Raw genomic sequence first — 25,690 nt, 5'->3', positions numbered from 1 at the left:
ACCACCTAATCTTTATGCACATCGTTGTCTACCAACAGGTCTTTAAATATGTCTGCTTGTGGCTGTATGTGTGGATGGATCTGTGCGTGTGGCGAGTGTATACCTGTCCTTTTTTCCCCCAAAGGTAAGTCTTTCCGCTCCCGGGATTGGAATGACTCCTTACCCTCTCCCTTAAAACCCACTTCCTTTCGTCTTCCCCTCTCCTTCCCTCTTTCCTGATGAGGCAACAGTTTGTTGCGAAAGCTTGAATTTTGTGTGTATGTTTGTGTTCGTTTGTGTGTCTGTCGACCTGCCAGTACTTTCATTTGGTAAGTCACATCATCTTGTTTTTAGATATATTTTTCCTACGTGGAATGTTTCCCTCTATAATATATATAATAGAAGGAAACATTCCACGTAGGAAAAATATATCTAAAAACAAAGATGATGTGACTTACCAAATGAAAGTGCTGGCAGGTCGACAGACACACAAACAAACACAAACATACACACAAAATTCAAGCTTTCGCAACAAACTGTTGCCTCATCAGGAAAGAGGGAAGGAGAGGGGAAGACGAAAGGAAGTGGGTTTTAAGGGAGAGGGTAAGGAGTCATTCCAATCCCGGGAGCGGAAAGACCTACCTTAGGGGGAAAAAAGGACGGGTATACACTCGCTCACACACACATATCCATCCACACATATACAGACTATATATATATATATATATATATATATATATATATATATATATATATATATATATAATAGAAGGAAACATTCCACGTGGGAAAAATTATATATAAAAACAAAGATGAGGTGACTTACCGAACGAAAGCACTGGCAGGTCGATAGACACACAAACAAACACAAACATACACACAAAATTCAAGTTTTCGCAACAAACTGTTGCCTCATCAGGAAAGAGGGAAAGAGAGGGAAAGACAAAAGGAAGTGGGTTTTAAGGGAGAGGGTAAGGAGTCATTCCAATCCCGGGAGCGGAAAGACTTACCTTAGGGGTAAAAAAGGACAGGTATACACTCGCACACACTCTCATATCCATCCGCACATACACAGACACAAGCAGACATTTGTAAAAGCAAAGAGTTTGGGCAGAGATGTCAGTCGAGGCGGAAGTGCAGAGGCAAAGATGTTGTTGAATGACAGGTGAGGTATGAGTGGCGGCAACTTGAAATTAGCGGAGATTGAGGCCTAGTGGATAACCGGAAGAGAGGATATATTGAAGAGCAAGTTCCCATCTCTGGAGTTCGGATAGGTTGGTGTTAGTGGGAAGTATCCAGATAACCCGGACAGTGTAACACTGTGCCAAGATGTGCTGGCCGTGCACCAAGGCATGTTTAGCCACAGGGTGATCCTCATTACCAACAAACACTGTCTGCCTGTGTCCATTCATGTGAATGGACAGTTTGTTGCTGGTCATTCCCACATAGAATGCATCACAGTGTAGGCAGGTCAGTTGGTAAATCACATGGGTGCTTTCACACATGGCTCTGCCTTTGATTGTGTACAACTTCCGGGTTACAGGACTGGAGTAGGTGGTGGTGGGAGGGTGCATGGGACAGGTTTTACACCGGGGCAGTTACAAGGGTAGGAGCCAGAGGGTAGGGAAGGTGGTTAGAGGATTTCATAGGGATGAACTAAGAGGTTACAAAGGTTAGGTGGACGGCGGAAAGACAGACACTCTTGGTGGAGTGAGGAGGATTTCATGAAGGACGGATCTCATTTCAGGGCAGGATTTGAGGAAGTCGTTATCCCTGCTGGAGAGCCACATTCAGAGTCTGATCCAGTCCCGGAAAGTATCCTGTCACAAGTGGGGCACTTTTGTGTTTCTTCTGTGGGAGGTTCTGGGTTTGAGAGGATGAGGAAGTGGCTCTGTTTATTTGCTTCTGTACCAGGTCGGGAGGGTAGTTGCGGGATGCGAAAGCTGTTGTCAGGTTGTTGGTGTAATGGTTCAGGATTCCGGACTGGAGCAGATTCGTTTGCCACGATCAAAGGCAGAGCCACGTGTGAAAGCACCCATGTGATTTACCAACCGACCTGCCCTACACTGTGATACATTCTATGTGGGAATGACCAGCAACAAACTGTCCATTCGCATGAATGGACACAGGCAGACAGTGTTTGTTGGTAATGAGGATCACCCTGTGGCTAAACATGCCTTGGTGCACGGCCTCAATCTCCGCTAATTTCAAGTTGCCGCCACTCATACCTCACCTGTCATTCAACAACATCTTTGCCTCTGCACTTCCGCCTCGACTGACATCTCTGCCCAAACTCTTTGCCTTTACAAATGTCTGCTTGTGTCTGTGTATGTGCGGATGGATATGAGTGTGTGTGCAAGTGTATACCTGTCCTTTTTTCCCCCTAAGGTAAGTCTTTCCGCTCCCGGGATTGGAATGACTCCTTACCCTCTCCCTAAAACCCACATCCTTTCATCTTTCCCTCTCCTTCCCTCTTTCCTGATGAGTCAACAGTTTGTTGCGAAAGCTTGAATTTTGTGTGTATGTTTGTGTTTGTTTGTGTGTCTATCGACGTGCCAGCACTTTCGTTTGGTAAGTCACATCATCTTGGTTTTTAGATATATTTTTCCCATGTGGAATGTTTCCCTCTATTAATTTATATATATCCGCAATGTTACTTTGTGCCAGGAAGGGCTCTCAATAAAGGGATGTGTACAGGCATCTCGGAGTGAACCAAAGTGATGTTGTTTGACATGGAGGAGATACAGAGAGACAGGAACTGTCTATGAATGCCTCACTCAGGCTGCCCAAGGGCTACCACTGCTGCTTACAAATTATGGCTCGGAGGAACCCTGACAGCAAGCACAGTACAGATGGGCCCAACAACATGCCGAATGGACCACTCAGGATTGGCATCACATTCTCTTCACCAATGAGCGTTGCATATGCCTTCAACCAGACAATCAACAGAGACGTGTTTGGAGGCAACCCGTTCAGGCTGAATGCCTTGTGCAGTGAGTGCAGCATGGTGGAGGTTCCCTGATATTTTGGGGTGGCATTATGTGGGGCCGACGTATGCTGCTGGTGGTCATGGAAGGCACTGTAATGGCTGTACGATATGTGAATGCCGTCCTCTGACCGACAGTGCAACCATATTGGCAGCATATTGCTGAGGCATTCATCTTTATGGACGACAATTCACACCCCCGTTATGCACATCTTGTGAATGACTTCTTCCAGGATAAAAACACCACTCAACTAGAGTGTCCAGCATGTTCTCCAGACATGAACCCTATCTTACATGCCTGGGACAGACTGAAAAGGGCTGTTTATGGACAATGTGACCCACCAACCACTCTGAGGGATCTACACTGAATCACTGTTGAGGAGTGGGACAATCTGGAGCAACAGAGCCTTGCTGAACTTGTGGATAGTGTGTCACAATGAATACACGCATGCATCAATGCAAGAGGACATGCTACTGGGTATCAGAGGTACCAGTGTGCACAGCAATCTGGACCACCACCTCTGAAAGTCTCGCTGTATGGAGGTAAACATACAATGTGTGGTTTTCATGAGCAATAAAAAGGACAGAAATGATGTTTATGTTGCTCTCTATTCCAATTTTCTGTACAGGTTCCAGAGCTCTCGGCACTGAGGTGATGCATTTTTTTTGTTTTTTTTATGTGAGTATTTTTTTCAAACCAGTACTGCAGTTTTTTAAGTCATTGACAGCTAGTGAAAAGAGTATTTGTAAGTATGAAAAACATAAAATTTCTTCTCTTATGTTACTGCAAACCAACAAAATGAGGTTTTCCACAACCTACTGATCTCGCTGGTCATGAGTTGCTTGTTTAATAAGACAATCTGTTTCAGGATAATGTTGCAATAGCTACTGAAAGATGATTTTGTGCAAATTGTACTGTTTTTTGACAAAATGGTAATATTAAACTTGTCAACAAGATAAATGTAACTTTTACTCATAACTCGTGATGCTTCTACAAATGAGGAAAGGCTAGTTTGAAGAAGTATCACCAGTTATGAGTAAAAGCTACATTTCTATTGTTGACAGCAGTGGCTATTGTGACAGAATCCTGAAACAGAATATCTTATTAAACAAGCAATCAGTGACAAAAGAGGTCAACAGCTTATGAAAAACCTCATTGTGTTGGTTTACAATATAACATAAGAGAAGAAATTTCATGTTTTTCATACTAATAAATTCTCATTTCACTAGCTGTCGATCACTCAAAAAATTACAGAATTGGTTTCAAAAAATAAAATAAAAACTATAGCATCTGCAATATCACCATAGATAAGAAACTTCTGTATTTTAAGCATATGGCAAAATACTGTCCTCTTTGTCTGCTATCATTTGCCACCATCTTCTTGTGGTATCTCGAACTGTTTGTGAGATATGAGGGATGCTATGAATATTACATTCTCATGCACATGCAATCAGAAGTGAATGTGCTATATAAACCCCTTTTATTGAGACAGTATGCAGATCTTGATCCCCTCTCAAGTTTAAAGAAAAATTCAAAATAATAGGTACATTTCATACACAGCAATATATGGTCTAATATGCACCAAATACAGATTCATAGTGAACCCTATTTTTCATTTCAACATTTTTTAATTTTTTGCAGTATGTGACTTATATGTGAAATATCACAATACTATGACCATTAATGAAATGATGGGCACTTCACCATGAAGTTGACAAATAAAGATCCACATAACGTGAAAATTAATTTTTTTACTAATAGATTCTGTAAAATTGTTTGACAGCTGCAGAGTACTCGCCGCGATTCTGTCAGCACAGCGCCTTTCCTGCCGATGGCACTCACACAGTGTAGTATTCCTAACTGGGATGCATGCCAGTAGCAGGCAAGATATCATCAATATTTTGGGGCACATACTTCTCGACCTGCTGGCTGGTTGCTGCATGCCCCTACCTCACTGCATGGCATAAGATGCATGGACATTACACAGAAGCATCTGAGTGTAGCTTCATGATTTGTAATAAAGTGACTGACTTGTTGGGACTGTTATAGTGAGCTACGATCGGTCTGCATCCTCGCCATAACCCCCAGCTGTTGCCTGTTCTTGCATGGATGCAGCCTGCCATTCCCTTGTTGACTTCATAATGAACAGCCACACTAATTGTAACCAATCCATCACTAAAGGGTATAGAGGTTATTGTTTGCTCACTACACGATACTAGCCACAGAATATGCACAGATGAAGGAAGACTGCCATTGGAAGATTGACACATGACAAATGGATAATCTTGACTGATTTATCACATTGGTAAACATGTAACATTATGTATGATAAATACCTGTTGTCAGAAAGGTACTCCATGTGGGAAATTTACAAGTAAAATGTATCTGTTATTGTCACTCACATGGGAAACAATAGATGGATCTGTTAGTAGTTTATATAAACTTGCTTCTTTGCCAAAAGCAGCCCACTGTATATCTGTCTCTTAAGCAAAACAGTACAACAGACTATTAACCCCAAATTCAATCAGGATGATGAAGAACAACCCACACACAATAGTGCACTTGTTTGCAGCTCCACTGCCTAGTTCTTCAAGATCATTTGCTCTCTCTTTTCTACTGAGTGTATCTAGAATACTGGTAAAGAGAGAATATGTCCTTTGGATCCCATGCATACAGTATCTCTGTTTCTTACTGTCCTTATATTGACAAGCCACCACTGTCAGAGTGGAGGGAATCCAATGCTCTAAGATCAGCCTAATTCAATACCATGTTGCAAAATATACTCTCAAAAGAAATTAGTAGTATTGAAATTGGGTGAACATGTGATCGAACAGAGGAATTAAAATATGTGCCAGGGAGTAATAATCTAATTATGGATTTAGGAACTACACATCTTGGAAAGGAAACAATTATTAGAGAATATATATAGACTGGGGGAGGGGAATGACAGATGCAAAAGATTTCTGAAATCTTCCTTCAGTTTCACAATACAAAAATGAGGACAGGCAACAATTAATAGAAAGAGGAGTAGTCAGTAGCACACAGACACAATTAAGAATGAGGTAAACTCAGTGGTGTGTGAGACTTAGCTCTTCTTTCAGTTTTAGCACAAACTTATTTCAGTACATAAAAATGAGGACAGGCAACAACTGATTTAAAGAGGAGTAGCTGTTAGCACACAGACAATTAAGAATTAGGTCACCTCACTGGTGTGTGACACTTAGCTCTTCCTTCAGTTTTATTTCAAACCTAACGGCATTCCCATTAAAAATACAGACACCCAAATTCTCATCTTCAATCATGCAGCAACACTAATTGTAGGGATGTGGACAGCAAAATAGATTGGGTCCGGGGAGGAGTTAGGTACCATGGTTTGGTGGGGGGGGGGGGGGGGGGGGGGATTGAATGGATTGTCAAATACCATAATTTAGAACAATAAATATGGAGTTGTACCATACATACCAAAAAAAGTTAAATTAATAATGAAAACAAACTTTGAAATGATAATGACACTTTCCTTAGCAACAGTCCATTCTACTACTTTCATATGTGTAATTTTTATGGTAGTGTTGGTAGTATTTTGATTTATAGGCACCCGCCTTTCAGAAAATTATAATATATTAAAGGTGATGGACCAGAAGAATCATTAGTTCAAAGCTTTCCACTGTGAAGCTTGAAATCCGATGTTCGGTAAAGAATAATGTAACTTGATACCTCACCACATATTCTTACTTAGGAGATGTGCATGTACAAGTAAGGGATTCAAACAGGAAATTGTCAAAATTAGAAGCTACGATAAGTCACCTGTTTTTATGAGGACTGCAACAAGTATCTGCTCTCCCAAATTATAATATCATGACATTTAACTATGAAAACAGAAATTACTTAAAAATCTGAACAAACTGATGAAGTTATAACTTAGAACTTGACACATGTTAAGAACATAGAAAGTGTTTAAAAAAGTAAGATTACTATTTTATCTTCTTTTGGCATTGAAATTACTAACACCAAGCAGTAATTATCCACAGTGAAGAAGCATTATTTCATACATAAATCTGCCTCCTACAAAATCATTGGTTTATGAATAATTCTGTTGCTTTAATCATGAGATTGATAGAGTTATGATCAACAGTTGCATCTTGCAGAACAGGTAAGTGTGAGCTCTTACTGTGGATTTGTTTTAATGAACAGAAACAAATTTTACCTAGTTGTTTGTCTGTATACAGATCATATTGGCCAATTTCAATGAAACGTCCATATTCAGCAACACATCGAACTGAGGCTTGTAGTTTATCTCCAGAAAGAGAATTGAGAACAAGATCCACCCCTCTTCCTTGAGTTTCCCTCAGAATATGTTGTTCAAAGCTTGTATCTCTTGAATTTGCAAAGTTGCATTCCTTAAGCTGGGATAAAAAAGAGAAAACAAAGTCAACAGAAGCACAAGCATCTCTTGAGAGTTACTTTTATATACTGCCAAGAAATAATGCATTTATCAGTACAATAATTTTATCACTCCAAGTCTTGTTTATCATGCATAAGCTGACTATAGCTCTTACCTGTGGGAATATTGAACAAAGTGTTTGTTTTTTATGATGGTTACTAACTGTAGTATACACAGTACAATTCATGTGCAGTGCAATTGAGATAGCTGCCTGCCCCACACCACCACTACCTGCATGAATCAGAACAGTCTCTCCATGTTTCAGCCTTCCTCTTACGATGAGAGCATAATATGCCTGAAATAACAAAAGAAATGCTGGGCAAATGTCCAAAAGCTATTCATTCATTTATAAACCAAGAGAAAATTACAAAGGAAGGTGCATATTGTACAGACAGTTTCATGAAAGTTATTGTGCTTTTATTTTTCTTGCTTTGCACATTGACCTTGCTGACCATCAGGATGATAAAATTTGTCTCATATTTGAATGGCTTTTATGGAAGTTTCAGCTTAAAAAGTACTGCACATATAAATAAATCTCTTCATGATCATATTAGTAATTGTTTCTTCAGCTACTGATTTCTTGTACTTTGAATTATGCATTTATTTTTAATGAATCAAGAAACACATTTAAAATAAACAGACTAAGGAGAAAGGTAGATGTTCAATTCATTTATAAGCTATAAATGTAAATCTGGTAACTGAAAAATGAGTCCATACACATCTTACGTTAAGCAGGAGTTGATAAATTAAGAGATATTTGCCAAATATGGACTGGCAGGATGTACAAAGTATATCTGTACCATTGTTACAGGCTACTTTGAAAATTGTAATACTAGAAAATATAACCCATGCTGGTAGATTAAATGCTTCTCAACTGTGGATTACATGGTGAATTAATACATGTTCTTGAACCGCCACTTTATTTACTTGATTGCTAGGTTGTTCTTAATGATCATTCTTATGAACACCTCATTATATTAATTCATTCAGTCAGTCATCACGTTTCATATAGTATATCCTAAAAGAGAGCTTTGAAATTGATCATGGTACCATGTACATAATTACTGTAATATCACAACCTAGTTTTAGTAGAACTAGGAATAATTTGTAAGGAGTCACAGTGTAACATTGCTTTAAGTTACCACTGGGAAGTAAGCATAGTGTGGCATCATATAGGTCATAGCAACATGTACACAAAGCATTTGCAAGATGGGCTAGCCATATTCAGCAGAAAACTGCACTGTGCCATGATAATGGCCAGTGGGCAGAATGGTATGACCACATCATGGTAAAACTCTTGTTATGAGCTACATGACTGAGTGTGGGGTTTTAATGTAACAAGTGCACACCCAAGCCATATAAATAGCAATGAATTTCTAGGTAGATTAATTGGTAATCCAGCAGCACCACCATCACACCAGGGCCATATCAGATGACGAGATGACTGCGTAGTGCCAGCTCAAGCCATGGGTTCAAGACCAGTTTACGCCAGGTGCCTCCTGCAATGGGTCTGCTTGCGGGACTTGCTCCCAAAATACAACTAATGGGCCATCTGTGCCTACTGTGTCTGATTCCTGCCAGGGAACAGCAGGCTGTGTCCAACATGTGGCACTCATCCTATGCCTTCACGATGGGTGCAAGCTCAGCCTGAGTCATCTAAATGCGGGCGTCCAGCACTGCAGAACACCATTGCAGCACAACACATAGTGCTGCTGACATATAGACTGTGTCACATCTAAATGCGGGCGTCCAGCACTGCAGAACACCATTGCAGCACAACACATAGTGCTGCTGACATATAGACTGTGTCAAACTGTGGGGTCATCGGCAGTCACTCTACCTAACATCAGCATCATGAAGTGTTGATGCTCTTCCTACTTGCCAGGGTGGAAGCTGCTGCATGTGAGCCTTCACCAACATGGGTCGCTGCCAACCAGCCTGCAACAACACCATTCACCCTACAGAGTGCTGCAGGCACTTTTGATTATATATTGTCAGCTGTCTGAAACTGAACTGATAATTAGTTAACATTAACAGCTATAATCTCTTTGTAATCATTCACACTATTTGAAAAAAAAATAAAATGACTACTGCCCCCCCCTCCCTCCTTCACTTATCATTTCCTACACCTCTGGCAATAATTTTAAAATGTGAAAAATACCAAGTTACACCTTGGTTTGGAGTCAGTGTTAAACTGTAGGTCCCACAATAACTGGTAGAGTAAACTGGTTCAGAGGTTGGAGGAAGACAAGTATATACCACCTCCAACAAGACTAAATCAGTTAAGTATTGCTGTATGCATACCAACATTTATGCCAATGATACATTCACTTAATAATGTTTATACTTGGAAAGAGCAACGGTTACCAACACGCCATATTAATAGATGTTCATTACTAAGAAAAATTAAATGTGCTGCCCAGCTATCAGGCGTCTCCATTACTGATTATACAGGATGTTCATTTTAACTGAAGACATTGAAATATCTTGAAAAACTACACATCAGATCAAAAAGAGTTATAATCTTTTATTATTATTATTATTATTATTACCTTGAAGAGTGACATCCAATGATACCACACTCAGCCCCCCACACCGCTCCATGCATGGGTGGTGGGGGTCAACTTTGAAATCTTCAATGGGAACCCCCATTTTTATTGCAGATTATGATTCTCCTGAAAAATCTACATATGTTTTGTCTGAAGCATTTTCTTTGTTTTGCCACAGATGGCGCTGTAATTGGAGGAATAGAAATGGGTACACAATCATAATTTATGACATGCTAGTCAATGAGCCTTGAATATTGAATGGCATTTGAGACCCCACCTCCATGCTGCAAGGGTAGGACAAGCCAGTATTTCATAACTCCTAATTGGAAACTCCATTCAAAACACTGTATTCCTCCAACGTATCAAAAAGGGGACTACTCAATGCACAACTGTGGCCATGGCTAGAGGTAAACACTACTCTACTTTTCCATTTAGAGTAAGTGTTCAAAAGTAGTACTGCAAAATTCAACACACTAAGTGATCTGATTTTCAAATGAGCATACATAAAACAGAAGCATACCTGTGGGAATGACAGCACAAGCATTTCTGATGCAGTTGACCATGTCTTCACGGCCTGTTGGCACTTGTTGGTACACCTTAGCTTTTAAATATCCTCACAGAAAGAAATCTAGCAACATCAAATCTGGCTACCTAGCAGGCCAATCAACAGGACGTCCGATCTTACCGACCAGTGTAAACACGGTCTAATACCTCCTGTGCTTCAAGTGCATAATGTGGTGGGCAACTGTCATACTGAAACCATATAAGTTGTCAAATGTCAAGGGCAACATCCTGCAATAGTTCCAGTAGTTCTTGTTCCAAAAACCTTTGATATTTGTGTCCATTCAATCTGCCATCAATAAAATATGGATCAATGAGTTTGTTACCCATGATGTGACACTATACATTAACTCACCAAGGTCACTGATGGTCAACTTGCCATAACCAATGGGGATTGTCTAGTCTCAAGTAATGCATATTATGCCGGTTAATGCTACCATGGTTTGTAAATGAACTCATTGGAAAATAGTACCTCGGCAGAGAATGTGGGACTCGGCTGCATTTGTTGCTGTGCCCACTCACAAAACACTACCCGATTCTGGAAATCAGTGCCAAGAAATTCTCGATGCAGTGACACATCACTATTGTGACAATACTGCCTATGGACATACCGGATTTGTGGTGTAATTGCGAGTTGCTTGTCCATGAGTTATGGTGCACTGCTGTTTGTACAGCTATTTCATTAACTTCTCCTGTAACATGTTTCCTTCATTTCCTTTTGCTGGTCTGTATGCTGCCATCCAACATACAGGTGTTCACCACCTTGTAAAAGAAAGAATGAGAGTGAGCTTTCTCTGGAAAATTCTCAGCATATGAGACAACTGCATCCTCAACAATCCTCCTACATGTTTCGCAGATCACAATCATTTCAATTTTTTCTTCTGCAGTTGCAACATTCATCATCCACTTGCACGTCTGTTCTCCAAATGATAAGAAGGTGTGCAGCCAATAAACAATGTGCAAGTATTGTAAAGTTTAGAACTGCTATCTGTTGTACATCTGAATGATACGTGAGCTCCGTTCACAGTGTGCTGCCTGTTACGATACTCCGTGCTTTGCTACATGGCCATGTTAGATATATTGGAGGACTACAACGTTGTGAATGGGGTCCCACGTGCCATTGGATATTTGGGGCCATTGAGTAGCATGTAAATTATGAGTGTGTACCCATTTCTATTCCTCCAATTACAACACAGAGTGAAGAAAATGCTTCAGACAAAACGTATGTAGATTTTGCCATTGAAGATTTCAAAATTGTCCCCCGCCACCCATGCACTGGTTGGGATGGGGAGTCAAGTGTGTTATCATTAGATGTCCCTGTCCAAGACAAACAAATTGGAATTATAACTTTTTTTGATCTGATGTGAAGTTTTCGAGATATTTCAAAGTCTTCAGTTAAAATGAAGGCCCTGTATACAAACAAACAATTTGTAAAAATGAGTGCCAATGGAAAACTTTTTGTGTAATTTTAGGTTTTCCTGTGTAGAAAAGCCTTGAATATTTCTCAATTATTTAGCCAGGTTGTGTTGTTCAGAAGGTATGATATTTTGACAAGCTGAATTCTTGTCATTTTCAGGCAATCCTGATGAATGATTGACTTCTGCTGGGTGCCGCCTTTATATTTTCTGCCCCCACCCCCTCCAAGTGGCCACCTCTGGGTGTGGATCTGGTGCTGTGTTTGGGGAAGCAAGACCTCGGTAGTCGATCCAGGGTCCTCTGTAGCAACACAGCTGGTGTCAGACGTGGATTTCTGCTGGCGTGCACCAGTGAATCCTCATCTCCTTCAGTTGTTATGATTGGAGTGGATTCCAGTGTAGATTGCAACTGTGCTCTGGTCATGTTCAATGCTGGATACTAAGCCTTGCTTCATAAAAAGCCGTTGTCTTTATTTGTTAGTCCTTCATGTAGTCAGATGTCTACAGCCTCTTTTAGAATACAATCCCAGAGTGTGTTGGACTGTTGCAACAACTTGATGCATCGTAATTCACAGCATGTCCAAGGCAGATGGGTGACCTGCCACAGTGGACTTTGTCAGCTGTTCATGATGTTTATGCTCAGTGCATCTCTCCTGTACTATCCAGACTGTCTGGCTACATATATTTTCCCACACTGGCAAGGGATGCATTTGACTCCCAGTTTCTGGAGTCCTAAATCACTCTTGACTGTTCCCAGTAAGGCTTTCATATTGGCTAGTGGGTGGAATATGAACTTTGAGCTGTGTTTCCAGGGCATTCTTAGGAATTTTGCTGATGTATCCCAGTGTACAGGATAAATGCCATCACGACAGGCATCTATTCATCCTCAGCAAGCTTCACCTCAAGTTCTTTGATCCTAAGGCATGTTGTATCTTGTAGTGGCTGTAACCATTCATATGGACTACAGACTTTAAGTGCAAGAAATCAGCTGTTAGACTGTCACTGTCCGAGAGTTCATGTGCTATGTGCCCTAATGTGCTAAAGACATGTTCTTGTTGTGAAGAAGCATGACAGATGGAGGCATACAAATATATGGTAGTATGTGTCAATTTATCATAGACACTGTGTTCTAGTGTTCCAGCTGGTCTTTGATCGTTGAGTACATCCTGAAGTGGAAGTTGTTTGTTTTTTTCTATCACGATCATGAATTTTATGTTCTGTAGCAATGACATCAGGTGTTATAGGAAGTCTTATTGGTGATATCATCCATGCAGCCACGTTATGAATGTATCATATACAAACCAGGAGAAACATGAGTGCTTGCAGACTGCTGACTTGAAGACTTCATCTTCAGGTGCCTCCATACACATATTGTCCACTACTGGTCACAGTGGGCAGACCACTGGTGCTCAGTCTGTTTGTTCATAGTCATTTCCATCAAACAGAAAATAGGTTGACTTTAGGACTGGTTCAAACAGTTTCATTTGTGCTGGTCCACACTTTTCTCCTATGAAGCACAGGAAGTCTCCTATATGCGCATTTACAAAGAGAGCTACGTTGCCAAAGCTGACCATGAGGTCTTCTTGGTCCAGGTGTAAGTTCTGGAGATGCTTGATGAGCTATGGATTCCCAGTTTCTTACTTTATTCCTGATGGGAGCTGTTGAAGATAGACTACTTCACTGTAGCTTACAAGACAATCCTTATAACTGCAGAAGGAGGCAAAATGTACATTTTTCTGTTGTGAATTGTGATTATATAAATCTCTGTTCAATTGAAACTGATTTTTTTGACAGCAACAAATAGCACTGAGGTGTAAACATTTTGAAAAGTGGGTGTAAGAAATCCCTGACATTTTAAGGAGCCTTTGTAGACTTCATTTCACAGTATTATTACCGCTGATTTTTTCTGAAGGAATACTTTCTTCACAGTAGGTGCTCATACCAGAAGATAATTCTGTAAAACAACAGGGAGTACAAGTATTCCATGTAGGCTAGCTACAGAAAGTATATTCGTGTCATCATCTAGCATTACAGTTAAGATTAGCCTCTTAATGACACTGAAAAGTAATTTATATAGATTAAGAAGAGGAATGTAGCTAGTTCCGTAACTTGTGGGATTCCACATGCTACATTCTCCACTCAGTTCATACCCATAAAAGACATTCTGAGTTTGAATTTATGCCTCTCATGCAACTTGTCAGTGTGATCCTCCACATCACATCATGAAGGTGATGTTTATCCATGTAAGAGGACTGCATTGCACGTCCTTACATTGTATTAGTTCACAAGAGATTTCCTTCTGGTGTGTGTATAAAATATGATGACAAGGAAATAGGAGAAATTGAGAGTGTAAAATTCTTGGGATTACAACTTGATAATAAATTCAGTTGGGCGCAACATACTAACGAACTGCTAAAGCGCTTAAACAAGTCTGTGTTTGCAATGCGAATGATGTCAGACATAGGAGACATAAATATAAAAAAACTGGCATATTTTTATTATTTTCACTCCATTATGTCACATGGTATCATATTTTGGGGTAACTCCACAAACAGAGAAAAAATGTTTAGAGTACAGAAGCGTATAATAAGAGTAATGAGTAGTGTAAATCCAAGAACATCATGTCGAAACCTATTCAAAGAATTGGGCATATTAACCTCAGCTTCTCAGTATATTTATTCCTTAATGAAGTTTATTGAAAATAATACATCTCTTTTTCCAAGTAACTGCTTAGTACACAGTATCAATACTAGGAATAAGAACAATATACATAAAGATTTAAAATCACTTACTCTTGCCCAGAAAGAAGTCCAGTATTCAGCAACGCATATTTTCAAGAAGTTACCAGCAACCATTAAGAGTTTAGTTTCAGGCAAGGCACAATTTAAACATAATTTAAAAGAATTTTTGGTGCCCAACTCCTTCTATTCCATCCATGAGTTTCTCAACAAGTGCAGTAGACCATTTTAATGAAAATTTATTATACTTTAATTTTTGACAATACTTGGTTGTAACAGCCAAGTAATTACCTACTGTGTGAATGATGGATGTATCGAAAGCAGATGTGTAAGTCTTAAGTCTGTAAGTAGTGGAAGTTTAATTTTAAATCTCGTACATAATCTGACTGTTCTTAACTGAGGATCACCGAAATGAATAATTTACTTTAATTTTTGACAATACTTGGTTGTAATAGCCAAGAAACTAGCAAATGTCTGAATGATGGATTTAATGAAAGCAGATGTAAGTATTAAACCTGTAAATATTAGAAGTTTAAATTTAATTCATGTACATAATTTTACTGTTTACTAACTGAGGATCATTAAAATTAATAAAACTCAAGTTTTTCTAATTACATTTTTGTAATGTGTTTATCTGACATGTTCCATACTCAGGAGGATTCCCTCTTTTATGGGTCTATGGAATGAATAATTAATCTAATCTAATCTAATCTAAACATATTTCTCACTACGGTTGGAGGAAGGCAATGGCATACCACCTCCACTAGGACCTTGCCTAGTGCAGCAGTGCGGGTCTCCCGCATCGTCCCCTACGCTCCTCGGAATATGAGACCTCATCATCATCATGGTTAAAGGCTTTGTCAAGGCTCATAATATATCAAAATGGTAGATTTGTGCTGTTTGACATCCTCAGCAAATCTTATAAAAAATTCTGCTTAGTATGATAAAAGCTACAGCATTTTTGTTGTTATTTAACTTTTACTTGAAGAATTTAGCCAACAGATTATAGTCATTTGAAATTTTACTCTCCACAATTTATTTCTTGTTTGACAGGATAATTACAGACCTTTCATAGGAAACAGTCTCATGCATCAAAATATGTATTAACAATGAAAAGAAACTGATTATTTACCACCACAGTTTTCCTTTCCCATGGTGTAATTAAGTTATTCAATAGCTAAAGCTCTGCAATACCTTTCCAATAAATCTTGCATTTTGCACTTAAAGTAACAATTTTTTATTACCACTATTTCTTGTTTAATATGCTACCACCACAGAGTCATTAGAGATGAAGCACTATTTCATTAGTTTGATAATGACAGAGGACAAAACTTGTGAAAGTAATGTTGGGTAAATGCACATGTCTTTCATCCACAGAGTTTTATGAAAACTGTGGAAACTCTAGTCATGTTAGTAGAACCTTTTCCTTGAATATGATAAAATTACTTCTTAGTGTTATGATTTACATAGTGTTTCATGGAAATCTGCTGTTAAATTGCTGTTGGTGGAAAGCTGAACTCTAACAAATGAGATATTGTGTGGATATGTACAATTAGTTTCTTTTGTCATGAAATATTTCAATACATACAAATAGTCATCTTCTTGCCTGAGTAGAACTCTTACTCTTGGAAGATACAGATGACTCTTACCCTTGGAACATACAGAGGCATTTCAGCAGTATTTTTTCCCATACTCAATACATGAATGAAAATGGAAAAAAAACCTAGTATGTCGTACAATTGGAAGTACCCTCTGCCATGAACTTCATACATGAAGATGTAGTATGGATGTCAGATACATTTATGGTTAAGTCCCAAATTATGAAAGAAACACTGAGAATGAACGAAATTTTGTAACTTTTCTTGAGTATTCAGTGGTATTTCAGCAAGCTGACTTGTTGCATGTTATGTATCTCCTCCCTCCTGCTGTCAAGTTTGATCTTGCAGTGCTTGGACAGAGCTCTACTGGGAATGTGGAAGGGAGGTGCACCGTTAGGACACAAGCAATGAACTTCAACATTGTGCCACTACTGTTGGGCTAGGGAGTCTGCTAGACTCGAGAACATGCATGTACATGACATGGTCTTAGCTCTTCATTTGGCATGGCATTAGCGGATATTTCCACAGATTTCCATTGAGCTTTGAGCACACTCAAGGCTGAGAACACTTACTTAATTGTGAATTGCTTTATTGCTTTATTTATTTGAGATTTCAAATGGCCAAACCAATGCAGATTCACTTAGCACACAATCCCAAAATGCATTAGCCTACTGTAGCAAATTTGTGTCCTTTGGAGAAAGCTTTACAACAGCTGACATTTTAGAGATTTCTGCCCTGAATATCTTGCTTGTGGTGTAGGCATCAGGCATTTGACTTTGTATTTCCAAAGTATTCTTCCAATGTTCACTGTTGTGTTACTGTTAGCTGTCTATACACGTGAACTTAAATAAACTAATTAGCACACTTTGTAATGACATTAGTTGACTAAATTAATGAAATTGATGTACCTGAAAGGAAATGATGAAGAAATATAGTAAAATATCAAATCTTTGTTTAAGAAGTTGTTAACATTTATAAATCAAATACTCTTACGAAAAGTTATTTCATGTATTTGGTAATAATAACTGTATATAAAAACAAAGATGAGGTGACTTACCGAACAAAAGCGCTGGCAGGTCGATAGACACACAAACAAACACAAACACACACACAAAATTCAAGCTTTCGCAACAAACTGTTGCCTCATCAGGAAAGAGGGAAGGAGAGGGGAAGACGAAAGGAAGTGGGTTTTAAGGGAGAGGGTAAGGAGTCATTCCAATCCCGGGAGCGGAAAGACTTACCTTAGGGGGAAAAAAGGACAGGTATACACTCGCACACACACACATATCCATCCACACATACAGACACAAGCAGACATATTTAAATATGTCTGCTTGTGTCTGTATGTGTGGATGGATATGTGTGTGTGTGCGAGTGTATACCTGTCCTTTTTTCCCCCTAAGGTAAGTCTTTCCGCTCCCGGGATTGGAATGACTCCTTACCCTCTCCCTTAAAACCCACTTCCTTTCGTCTTCCCCTCTCCTTCCCTCTTTCCTGATGAGGCAACAGTTTGTTGCGAAAGCTTGAATTTTGTGTGTGTGTTTGTGTTTGTTTGTGTGTCTATCGACCTGCCAGCGCTTTTGTTCGGTAAGTCACCTCATCTTTGTTTTTATATATAATTTTTCCCACGTGGAATGTTTCCTTCCATTATAGTAATAATAACTGTAATATTTTGGCCTGTTTATTATTGTCGAATGATTGCAATGAGTTATAAATGCAAATTCTGTACCACTCTGTCGAAATCTAATCAAATCTTAACTGTAAACTTCAAAATTACTGTTATAAACAATGAATGTATTCAAAGTCTGATTTTTTAAGGACCAGTGGCAGCACCCCTGTCATGGGTAGTGTTGTTTCTGATTTTGTAGAGTCAATGTTATGTCATCAACTTCGAATTCAGTACATTTTCATTTCAACCACATTATTTAGTAGATCTGATTAATCAAGACAAGTAGGTCCTGACATTATGGAGACCCTAAGACTTTCTTGCAGTAAGATATAATTGCAGCAAAGACAAGTTACGTACCCAGGCTTGACAGGAACATTTATTCTCCATAATTTTTATTGAGTTCAGTGGGACAAACTGATACTACAGTCTTTGTCTTTGACACACTAGTGCAAAAGTCTAACAAATTCAGTTACGTAAAACATCCATGCATTTTACACATTTATTTGAGTACATAAGCTGGTTTCCAATTTATCCTTTCTGTGCCAGATAGGTCCAAATTCAGATTAAAGATTCTAATATTTTACTATTCAAGTCATTTCCCACATTCTCCCATTGATTGTGTCAAGGCTTGTGTGTATCATGATACATTGTGTATTCTGAAATGTCTGAGAGGGTGTGCAAAATGTACTATTTTATAGGTTGTAAACCTCATTAGAGATTTTCACAAATTTTGGCATAAGTATCCTCCTTCAATCACATCCTAGTTTCAGTGTGTGTTTACTTGAGTAACTTATTTCATAGGAAATTGTGAGCTACAGTTGAGTAACTTATTTCATAGTAAATTGTGAGCTACAGTTGTATAGTCTGCAAATTTTGGTAGCAATATCTTTTCAAGAAATTATTTCTCCATAAGCCGCTAAGCAATTAGAGCAAAATTTCCACTTTTCCCTGCTTATTGAGCTGTTTCTTTCACGTCATGTTTGACATTTTGTGACTGCAATGTACACTTCTCTATTACGAAGCCATCTGCTATGGTATAATAGTAAGTTTTGTGCAATTTATAAGTGCCTTATTGTGTTCCATTTAGTTTCTCCTTCAGCAATGCTCTACATAGTCAACATCTGTTGCACATTTTAGTCCTAGTCACAAACAATAATGGTTCATGCAGCTCGAGGAGCAAACTGGGGTTACAGTGTTTCCAGTGAAAAACAACAGTTGAGGAATGAGCGTACATTTACTTTTGTGCTTGAAGAAAGGGTTTATGCTGTAAAAGTATGCTTCTCACAACAAACAGAACAAAAATTCACTAAATAACTTGCTAAAATCATGTTTAAAGCTTGCATTGGCTACAAGATTCACAGCAGATTGCTCAGAACACCACTGAACACTCACTGCCTGTCAGAGAATGTGTGACATAGGTGAGCAGAACCACCCTAAACTAGACCACTGTCATTCATGACTCCAACTGTGGCTCTGTTTTAGACATTGTTACATGGATCTGTTAGCAAGCATAACTTCAAAAAAAAGTTCAAGATATAATGTTATTTTAAGGAGTCTGTAAATTTTATTCCAGATTTTTCTCTTGTTATAATGCAAACCACTTTCATTGAGCACTTTGAGTTTCACATCTTGTAATCCTTGCAGCATAACACAGCCTTAAATCAAAACTGAATCAGCAAGGCTTATTCAGAGATACCTATTTGATGTTCATGTAAGCACTGCACCAGGTAGAATGCAACTCCACTGTGAACATTGTTATAGGTATGAGATTAGTTGGTCGCTGTCTGCAGTCAGCTGGAAATCACTCTGACTGATGTCAAGTGACTGGAGGCTACTTTGAACAGGTGTATTAGGTAAACTACTGAGAGTCATGTACCAGAGATATCAAAGGTATCTCAAGTTCTATCATTTCCCATGAATATTGTCTCCTCTAGAGGAAGTATGGGATCTACTACCGCTTGTCCACTTGGCTGTGGCTGACATGTTAGTGATTGGTCTAGGGGGAATGTGTAAGGGAAGCTAACCAACAAGGTTGAGGTGTTGCCTTCCACTGAAATTGTAACTGATCCAATGGAAATACACTTCACCAGCTGGGAAGCCTGCAATCTCCTGTGTCAGGGAAGCAAGTGCATAAGTTTGAGAGTCTGTTAATCATGTAATAACTACTGACAGTATCCGTTATGAGGCAGGAAAAAAATGGAAAGGATCACTTTGTGCACTCTCATTCAACATGCTGAAGAGAGTATTCCAGCAACCTTTCATAGAAGAAGGTGCAACAAGCTACAATTTGAGTTACACGCTGGAATGAATGCTACCTGTTGTCTGGGGTCCAAACTCATAATTCCTTCATTTCAGTGACTGGTAGAGAAAGTTTAGAAGACCAGCCTTACCCATAGATTTTCAATGAGCTCACTTTGCAGTATTGTTTCCCAAAGTGATCAGATCCTCTTGTTTTAAAATGAGGAGAAGACTTGAAGGTTCTGTGGACATCATGTCATATGGTTGGAAACTGTAAGGTCTTCCTAAATGGATCAGAGGTGCACTACACAGCAGAGATGGTTGACAGTGTGTAGAGTGCAGACAAGGTTTGTTTCAGCGTAGGTGACTCTCCATGCTCACATCTCTGAAATTGAATCCCTTGTTCTCCAGCACATGAAGGAGCATTCCAAACGTCACCTCCATAAATTATCCAATCTGCTGATATTCTACTGCCACCTCGGAGCACCACTATCCAATCCCTATTATATCCACAGTGTTCCTCCTTGTCCACCCCTCATTACAGCTAAACCCTGCCTTGCTGACCTTTTCAACTTGCCACATCCCCTAAAACTCCCTACCAACCCTCTAACAAATCCAGAGCCTCCCAACACTGTTGCTAAGCTTTACACCAAAAGCCTCTGCTCCACAGAAGTTTCAGTCCTATACAAAGGCCTCACCTTAAAGCCCTACAACCAAATTTAACCATACTGGTCTTGTGAAAGACCTATCCTCCTTCTCCTGATCCCTGCAATGGAGGCACTTCTTTGCTGCCAATCCCTCCAACGAAAACCACCCTAATTCCAATGTTGAACCCTGCCTCTTCCAGTTCGTACCATCATCCAACCATGATCCCCCCCCCCCTTCCCACTTAACCACCTGCTGGTCACCTTCCAGGAATTCCTTACCTCCAACTTAGCCTCACCATCCTTCTCCAGGCCCCTTCCTCAGAACAAATATGGCTCTGAGCACTATGGGACTTAACATCTGTGGTCATCAGTCCCCTAGAACTTAGAACTACTTAAACTTAACTAACCTAAGGACATCACACACATCCATGCCCGCAGCAGGATTCGAACCTGCAACTGTAGCGGTCACGCGGTTCCAGACTGAAGCGCCTAGAACCGCATGGCCACACCAGCCGGCTCCTCAGAACAACAACCTCTGAGTTGAAGAAAGAACAGACATGCACAACCTCAAAACAAATCCTGACCTAATCATCCTACCTGCAGACAAAGGTTCCATCACTGTTGTCGTGAATCACAGTGACTACCTACAGACAAAGGTTTCACCACTGTTGACATGAATTGCAGTGACTACCTGGCACAAGACCTCCACCAATTGTCTGACTCCTCTACCTATAAAATTTGGTGGAGTAATCCCATCCCAGAAGTCCAATGCAAACTCCAATCCCTACTTAAAGCCTCAGACCCTTCCCAGAACACTTCCCATGAATCAATTTCCCTCCTTATCCCTATTATGACAACCACACACACAGCTTGTACGTGTTCCCCAAAATCTACAAACCCAACAATCCTGGTCGCCCCATTGTGGATGGTTATTGTGGCCCCACTGGAAGAATTTCAGCCCTCACTGACCAACAACTCCAACCAATTGCCCATAATCTAGCCTCTTGTGTCAAAGACACTAACCACTTGCTTCACTGGCTCTCCACCATCCCCACCCCTTTGATCCCTGGATCCCTACTCGTCACTGCTGACACCACCTTCCTATACACCAACATCCCTCGTGCTCATGGTCCTCCAGACTCCAAACCCACTACCTCATTCCTCATACATCTTGCTAACTTTATCATGACCCACAATTACTTCTAATTTGAAGGGAAGACATATAAACTAATTCATGGCACAGCCAAGGGTACCTGCATGTCATCCTCCTATGCCAGCCTTCTTATGGGCCATCTAGAGGAGACCTTCCTAGCCTCCCAAAACACAGGAACCCTTATTCTGGTTCAGGTTCATTGATGACATCTTCATGATTTTGCCACAAGGCCAAAACACCCTATTTCAGTTCCTTCACGACCTCAACACCATCTCTCCCATTCATGTCACGTTGTCCTCCTCAAACCAGCATGCCACCTTCCTAGATGTTGACCTTCTCCTCTCTGATGGCTCCAAATGCACCTCTGTCCACATTAAACCCACCAACTACTAACAGCACCTGCACTTTGAGAGTCATTCCTTTCACACCAAAAAATCCCTGCTGTGTAATCTGGCTACCCATAGGCATATCTGCAGTGACAAAAACTCTATTGCTCAGTATGCTGAGGGTCTCACGAAGGCCTTCACAGATGGGCACTACCCCCAGACCTAGACCGCAAACAGATCTCCCCTCACAACTTCAATCCTCCCACCACCCCTGAAACCAGCCATAAAGAAGTGTCCCCTTCATCACCTATTACCACCCCAGACCACCCCAGACTGGAACAACTGAACTACATCCTTCGCCAGGGCATTGATTACCTTCATCATACCCCAAAATGAGGGACATCTGACCTGAGATACTTCCCACCCCTCCTAAAGTGCTGTTCTATTGCCAACGCAATCTCTGCAACATCCTGGTCCATCTATATGCCATTCCTAATCTGAAACTCTTGCCACAAGGACCACACTCCTGTGGAAGACCCAGGTACAAAACCAGCCTAATCCACCAACCCAGCACTTCCCATTCCAGTCCTGTCACAGATTTATCCTACCCCATCAGGGACCGGGTCACCTGGAAAAGTAGCCATTCATTTAGCAGCTCTGCTGAAATCATTGCACAGCTTTTTATACTGTTATGACAATCAACCAGTTGTCCACAAGGATGAATGGCCACTGCCACACTGTGGCCAAGAACAAAGTAGACCACCCTGTGGTGCAACATGCAGCTGAATATAACACACTTGATTTTAATGGATGCTTCACTACCCAAGCTATCTGGATCCTTCCTTCCACCACCAACTTTTCTGAACTGCACAGATGGGAGTTATCCTTAAAACACATTCTCCCCTCCCATAATTATCCCAGCCTCAACCTATGGTAACATACTGTCCTCACACCCTCCATCCAGCAGTTTCCACCCCCTTGTCATATCATCTCCTCACCATTCTAGTCTCCCATGCTATTTATTTACAGCCCTCTGCCAACGCATCCACCTGTCTCTCCCCCCTCCTCTCCTTTTTTTCCCACCTCCCTGCCCCACAACCACCTGATGCTGTGCCTGTTGGCAGTCTTGTCCCTGTACAGTCCACCAGACAACATTCATCTTTCTCCCCGACTGTACACTACTATCCCTTCTCCTGCCCCTTCCCCACCCCCTCCAGGTTCTTGCTTGCATCTCACAAGACGATGTATTCCAACACGAGATGCTGGAGATGGCAGTCATGTGTGTGTGTGAGGTGGACTTGTTTGTGTGTGTGTTTCAATGTTGAGTGTGTGAGTCTCTCTTTACTGATGAAGACTGTGGCCGAAACCTATATGTGAGTGTCTCTTAATTGGGCCTGTCTGCAACTTGACATGTCTTCTTTATGGTAAGTAGCAATCTATCTTTTCCTACATTGCTGAAAATCAAAGATCGATCAGTTACATTATTCTCAAAGAATTTTCATTCTCACAGATAGGAAATCTAAAAGGTTAATGTCTTAGTAAACTGCAGGAGGATCCATGGTAGGCCTCGTACTTTGTATCATTTATGAAAGGTAATAATGCAGAGATATTATAAGGAACAGTTGATTGAAAGTGACACTGTATAGCAACAAAATCTAAATACACATTGGAATTTAAATTGTAATGATAGATTAGAGACCAGCACTGGTGGTATATTAATTGCTGTACAGAATTCAATAATATCTAATTAATTTATTACGGATTCCAAATGTGAAAGTTAAGCATCAAAGGTGGGTCAAACATAGTGATAGGATGATTTTATAAACTGCTTGCTTCAGGAACTAATGGCAGAGTCCTTAAGAGATAACTTGTAGAATTCTATCAATAAGATTCCTGATGATGCTACTATAATAGGGGGGAGGCTTCAGTTTGCCACCTACAGAACAGGAGAGTCATGAAGTCAGAACTGGCACCAGAGACATGGATTTGCATGACATTATTTTGATTGTCTGGTTCAAAAAGTGCTTTGAGCAGATAGTTTGAGAGCCAACTCATGTAGGTAATGTGTTAATACCACCTAGCAATCTGAACTTTTTGAATAAGTTAATACAGATGAGGCTTCAGTGGTCATAAGGCTGTGATAGCATCAATGACTATGGGTGTTGCTACAACCTGTTAAAGGGACCACAACCTGCCTATCTAACCCATGTTAATTTAGGCAAGTATATGACCCATTTCTGAAAAAACTATTTGAAGCAGGACCTTAATATTTTTACTGTATGTTACATGATGCTAATAGAGTCAACTTTACTAAAATCTACTTTATCCATTTTATAGTTTTTAAGAAACACTTTCTTTAAATTTATTAACAAAAAATATTAAGTTTTTTCTGCAGAAAATATTTTTTGTGCACTTCCTAATGGGGGAATATTAATGAATGTAGTACCAGAGGTGGCTTTTTATGTTATGCAGTCTCTGAAAATTTCATTCATTTATCTATATAGTTTCTGATATAATGGGGCATATGTACTGAAAATTATAGTTTGTGGGAAACTGACTTTTGAAATTTTTTACGTACAGTTAATTAAAACTGCCCTGCTGCATATGATGGCCCTTCTTATCCTCATTTTATCACAATGTTGCAGCCCAGTGATCATATTTTCACCAGGACTAATTCTCAGCTTTTTCAGTACCCAACATTTCCAACATAAGCACAATTGAGTGTAATAACAGCATCATAACTCCTAGTTTCATTGCATGCATGCCTACAAATACAGTTTTAGGAAGGGAGTTCCAAATTATGCTGTTGAAACATTCATGTGGGTTCTGTGTCTGTCAATGCAGACATTTTCTTGGAAGGTCAGGGTGAGCCAAGTCTCTGAAAATAGGTTTAATTGCTGTAATAACAGCAGCAGGAAGAGAATGCTGGTGATAATAAGATTCTCAAGTTGCCTGAGCCCTATTGTATTTGCACCACCTCTAGTACAGAAAGCTTTCTAAACTTGTTTCCTCTAAATTGTTGTTTTTTGAAAATACCTTTACATTTTGTTATCTTCAATAAACACAACAAAACATATGTGTTGTTTACAAACAGCAGAAAGAAAAGAATACTGACCGTTGCATTCGAAGCATAGCCAACACGCTCAAGGATAAAAAAAATCCCAAACTTGCAATGTAGGGGATATAAAGATCTAAAATATATGCAGAAAAGTGGGTGACAGAAAAGTGGGCGTGGGACATAAACACACGTGGTAGGAAAATGCTCTTTAAATGCTCGAAAAAAAATTTTTTCAGCAAAATCCTTTTCAGAGTACTTAAACAAAACCTTAATATATCAAAATACGTTGAAAACCTAAAATCGATTTTTTTCGACCTGAACCATGGTGTGG

General features: G+C 39.8%; 1 protein-coding gene across 1 annotated transcript in view; it reads right to left on the bottom strand.

Annotated features, from left to right (window-relative positions):
- The window catches only part of LOC124788633 (fatty acid synthase-like), a 92,208-nt gene that overhangs the window by 54,151 nt on the left and 12,367 nt on the right, over positions 1-25,690 (bottom strand). The window contains exons 7-8 of the mRNA XM_047255904.1: positions 7,523-7,702; positions 7,171-7,369 (exon numbers count right to left, since the gene is read on the bottom strand). Coding sequence (XP_047111860.1) covers positions 7,171-7,369; positions 7,523-7,702 — 379 coding nt within the window. The remainder of the gene's footprint in view (positions 1-7,170; positions 7,370-7,522; positions 7,703-25,690) is intronic.

The sequence above is a fragment of the Schistocerca piceifrons genome, chromosome 3 (assembly GCF_021461385.2).
Source record: "Schistocerca piceifrons isolate TAMUIC-IGC-003096 chromosome 3, iqSchPice1.1, whole genome shotgun sequence".
Lineage (NCBI taxonomy): Eukaryota > Metazoa > Arthropoda > Insecta > Orthoptera > Acrididae > Schistocerca > Schistocerca piceifrons.
Note: the sequence above shows the minus strand (reverse complement) of the source record. Positions and strands in the feature narration are given on the sequence as shown.